This window comes from Dendrobium catenatum, unplaced genomic scaffold (assembly GCF_001605985.2).
Source record: "Dendrobium catenatum unplaced genomic scaffold, ASM160598v2 fragScaff_scaffold_743, whole genome shotgun sequence".
NCBI classification, from domain to species: Eukaryota; Viridiplantae; Streptophyta; class Magnoliopsida; order Asparagales; family Orchidaceae; genus Dendrobium; species Dendrobium catenatum.
Genome location: NW_021319205.1, coordinates 3,444,483 through 3,449,633, shown reverse-complemented (window position 1 = coordinate 3,449,633; position 5,151 = coordinate 3,444,483). Strand labels below are relative to the sequence as shown.

The following is a 5,151-nucleotide window of genomic DNA, read 5'->3' as shown; positions in this document are numbered from 1 at the left end:
TATATTTATATATATATATATATATTAGGATTTGTCCTATTTTAGGTTTAGTTTTTCCTTAAGATCTTGTTATCTTAGTAGGTTCATTCTTCTATAAATAGAAAATGTTGTAATAGTAATTAGATGCCAAGGAATAAATAAAATTTATTATAAATCCCTCTCTTCTCTCTCTCTCTCTCTCTCTCTCTCTCTCTCTCTCTCTTCCAAGAAGCTCATGGAGCTTTTTCCTCCTAATATTTCTTAACAAGTGGTATCTGAGACCGGTGGAGGTGATATTAGAGGAGGAGGGTTCTTCTACAAGAAACAAGCGTCAGATGGTCGTGCAGTACACGCGACAACAGGGGTTGCGAACAACTTCACAACCCGCTCAGGCGGGAATTGTGTGAACGGTGCGAGCAGACCCATGAGGAGCAGCCACATGCAAGCATTGGTCAGTGATGCATGGTGCGGGGGTATGCTTTGGTGTGGGAAAATGCGGGGTGCAGATCGGACGCGTGGGGCGCGGGGCGCAAGGCAAACAAGCGGGGAAATTTCTTGTAAATCTCTCTCCCTCTCATCCTCCATATCTCTCTCTTCCAAGATGAACATCTTATTCCTCCCAAAATTCATTATATATATATATATATATAATTCATAACATTTTCTCTTGATAACTAACAAACTATATAATATGAAATGCTATTAAATGGGCGATCAACCTCTTTAAAGAAAAATAACCATGATGATTTAGAGATTAATCATTATGAATTATATAATTTTAAATTGAACATGTTTTATAAAGTTTTAATATTTATGTTTTCTTGAAGGAAGCTGTTTTTAATAAATCCTTTGATATGTGAACTCATTTCATTTTTCTTCATTATATTCCTTTTATCCATTTATAAATTAATAAACCAAGAATATTAAAAATAAAATTGATATTTATTTGGTTATTCATCTTATCAATAGGTCATGTCTCATGAAGTACATTATTAGTTCGTTCACTTTATTCAAGAACTTGAGCATGCTTTCTTTTAGGAATATAATTAAATTCTAATTGAGATTTATGCTCACATATTATTCTATATTCATGAATACGTTCTAAGGTGAACTCCTATATTGATTTAGATTTAATAATATTAGATGTATGATGGACCAACGATTGAGTCGGTGAGTCCCATTAGGGTGGGCGGTGGGCAAGAAGAGAGAGGAGGAATTATTTAGGATAGTTTTAATCACAATTGAGAGGTAATTAATTAGGGAAAGAAATCTAATTTGAATTTTAAATCTGAGAGGGAATTATTTAGGGAAAGGGGTTGATTTGGGAGGGAATTAGGAGAGCCTATTTAAAGCTAACTATAGGGCGATTTCATATTATGCTTGATTTTGCTGGAATTAGTTTTGCTTAGGTTGAGTGGGCTTTAGCTTACAGCTAGAGATTTGGGAGAGCCGGATCTTTCTCTCCAATTGAACATCCAATTGTATATTGTATATTTTTTTTAATTTTTTCAATAAAAAAAAGAGTTATTGTATGTTCTTCTTCCTATATGTGTTATGCAGTTCTCTGGCTTTACTGAAATTGCATACATTTCCTATCAATGTATGTTCATATTGTAATTGATTTTTTTTTAATCTAATGCATCTTTTAAAGAATATCCTTGAACTACTCTTTCCTCAAAAAGATCAATATTTGATCATATGGTCCATATTTGGCCATGCTTGATTTTTTTGCAACCCTTTTGTGTTACCTGAATTTTTTTAAATGAGAGCAGAAATTTGTGAAAAGTTTCTGGGTGTTAAATTTTGGATATGAATTCCACACTTATTTTTGCAGGCCATATGAAGATCCTATATATAATGACACTCAGAGAAAACTTGCAATCCCTGCTCCACGCTTTCCATCAGGAGAAATTCCAAATGGATTCTTAGGATATGCAGTGAACTTGATCACCCTAGATAGCCATCACTCGAATACAAGAACTGCTTCAGGTTTTGGGCTCCGTGAGACCTTATTCTATCAACTATTTGGTAAACTTCAAGTGTACAAAACCAGGGCAGAGATGCAACAAGCTAGCTCATGTATAGATCAGGCAGCCGTATCTCTAGATGGAGGAATAATAGTGACAAGTGGAATTATTGTTTTTGGGGATTGGTGAGTATCACTCTTTATTACTATTTAATGTGCATTTGTTTCATCACATATCAAACTAAGTTACATTCATTTGTTTTCACCATCGAACTTCATAGAGAAGTTGCACTTGAAGTAAACGGGTGTTGGTATATATATATATAGGTTTAGAAGGGCACTTGCCCCTGCGAGCATGGACTTTTTATTGTGCGAGGACAGCGGACGGAGAGAACCGTTTGGTTTTCTCTGTGTGTATAGTAAAAGCGCAGCTGCTACAGTAACTTTGCTTTGACTGCACTTTTATTATAGACAGAGAGAAAAACCGGACGTTTCTCTCCGTCCGTTGTCTGCATAGAATAATCTCTGCCAGATTATTCTGTGCAGACGCTGTATGTAGTTCACCGTCCGGAGACCAACTAGAATGCGTCATGTTAGCGGTACCGAACAGTACTGAGCTGGGTACCGAGCAGAGGGTGATGGGGCGCATTCTGATTGATCACCGTACGGCATTCGGCGTCCGCACGTAATAATTCACACGCTTTTTTTCCAGCAAGTATTTGTTTTACAGGTGCATTTAATTTTCTTTTTTCTTTTCTCCAGTGAGCCCGAGATAAAATTTCCTGTAGTTCCTGAATTTCATGATGTTATTTCAAACAGCGCCATGAAAATCCTGAAGCAGATCGAGGACAAGAAAGCTGTTTTGGAAGCCAAAAACAAAGAGATTGAGAAGAAAGCTCAGGCTCACTCTAAAACACTGGCGAAGTTCCATAAAAAGAAAGAGATATTATGTTCCCTTCTACCTCATTTGTAATCTGTCTACATGGAATCATTGATAGAGCCAAAGTCAGGCTAATTAAACCGTAATGGTGATTTTGTTTGCTTTCTTAAAGGGAAAGACGACCAATTTTTGTTTATGTGTTATCCACATCTGAATTCTAAGGTGTGTTAGATTTATGTTGGATCAGTAATGTTATTGTCTTTTGAAGGATTGCAGTTAGTACTAACAATCTTTTGGCTGGTTTGTTTCCTCATTGTAATCTTTTGGATATTATTTAATATAGTTGAGATTATTTTCTATTTTTCATATAGAGTTAACAGACTATTTTAATCATTTTTTCTTCTGTAAATATGTATATTATAAAAATATTATTTCTTCTAAAATTGAGATAAGCTGGTTTGTTTCCTCATTGTAAATTTTTCTGCTGTTTAGGGTATAAAGTATGAATAAAATTGATTAGAAATCAAAGTTTGTCATCTAGTTGGACATATTGGTGTTAAAATGAAAGATTTAGGTTTCGTTTGAGATAATTTTTAGTAATTGTATTTTTGATTTTTTAGGAAATTTTTATGCTGAAAAAATGTAGTAGAAAGCAATAACAAAATCATGTCAAATGAAACATTAATTATATTTAAGTTTCATTTGGGATGGCTTTTTTATTGCTGTTTTAAGAGCAATAAGAAAATCATATCAAATAAAATCTTAGTCTTTGTTGGCCTAAATGTTAAAAAAAAAAAACAGCTTTAGAAAATAATAAAAAAATTGTTTTAAATTGTTTGGGATACTTTCTTATTATTTCTTAAAATAAAATTTTAATATAAAAATTTGCATTAAAATGTTACTTTTAAAAACAGTTAAAAATTTGTCCCAAAAAAGCCTTAGTCTACCCTACCAGCTATACGTTCAGCTTACCAAAGCTCCTTTAATTAGCAAAAGTCAAAACATTCTGTAAGCACAGTGAGGACTCGATCTTGTCGATGCTGAATTTCCTCCAAAATTCAAAAAAATTGAAGCAATGTATGCCTTAATATAAAATTTGCATTAAAATATTATTTTAAAAAACAATAAAAAATTCCTTATAGCTTTCTTGCTTTTCCGAGGCAGCTTTCTTTTACAAAAATTTTTAATTCAAAGAATTTTTGTACTAAAAAAAAGTTGCTTTAAAAAGAAATAAGAAAATTGTCCCAAACGTTATGTTTTATTTGGAACAATTTTTTTACTACTTTCTAAAACAACTTTCTAATTTAAAATTTTCTAGTTGCTGCTTCTAAAAATAGTAAGCAAGTCGTCTCAAATGAAGCCTTTAGTCTACCCTATCGCACTTCAGCTTACCAAAGCTCCTTTAGTCAAAAGTCAAAACATTCTGCAAGCGCAGTGAGGACCCGATCATCTCCATAACAGTTTCTATGGGCAGACAAATTATTATATGCGGACATCGAACGCCTTTCAGAGACAAATCAGAATGCGCCACGTCACCCCCGCTTGACACCGCGCACGCTACTGCTGACGTAGCACATTATGATTGATCTCCAGGCAGGCGGTGAACTAAGTTCGACGTCAGGAGCAGCTTTTTCAAAGGATTCCCACTGCAATGTTCATGAGTGAAGCTTAACCCTTGTCCCAAAATTAGGGTCTTTTAGTGGGAGGACAAATATATGAATATATAAAATAATGAGACCAATATTGTTGCGTGCTAGAATATACGCGGCGGTAGAGTTTGTAAATTTGCATCCTAGCATTGTACGAGTATTCAACACACAAACAGAAAAGAGAAGTGAACACCAAGGTTTTTACGTGGAAAACTCCTAAAAAGGGGGAAAAACCACGGGGCCTAGCCCAGTTTGAATGAATCCACTAGTATTGCAGTCGATTACAAATGAGGCCCTTCCTTGGTGGAAGGTCTTAGCTTGATGTACATCTTATGGAATACATTACATGATGTTAATACAAAGAGTCATCGTTGACATGTTCGTTGGTCGGAAGGACTGTAGTAGACGGGCGACGTAAGTAAGGAGGACCGTAGTTGGCGGGCGACAGAGGTCGAAAAGATTGTAGTAGGCGGGCAACATAAGTTAGGAGGACCGTAGTCGGCGGGCGACAGAGGTCGGAAAGACTGTAGTCTGACGACGAAGATCAGAAGGACAGCGTCAGGTAGAAGTCCAACAATGGAAAGAAATCCATCTTCGTGTAGACGTCCAGCGAAGTCCGATAAACGGTAGAAGTCCGGCGTCGGGTAGAAACTTGGAGAAGAGTGAAGGTTCGATGT

The 5,151-nt window shown here is 35.5% G+C and overlaps 1 protein-coding gene across 1 annotated transcript in view; it reads left to right on the top strand.

Annotated features, from left to right (window-relative positions):
- LOC110110900 (protein DEFECTIVE IN MERISTEM SILENCING 3) overlaps positions 1–3,127 on the top strand; it is a 9,483-nt gene extending 6,356 nt beyond the window's left edge. The window contains exons 9-10 of the mRNA XM_020842555.2: positions 1,814–2,131; positions 2,708–3,127. Of these exons, the coding sequence (XP_020698214.2) occupies positions 1,814–2,131; positions 2,708–2,918 (529 nt within the window). The 3' untranslated portion in view covers positions 2,919–3,127. The remainder of the gene's footprint in view (positions 1–1,813; positions 2,132–2,707) is intronic.
- Positions 3,128–5,151: the final 2,024 nt, after the last annotated feature.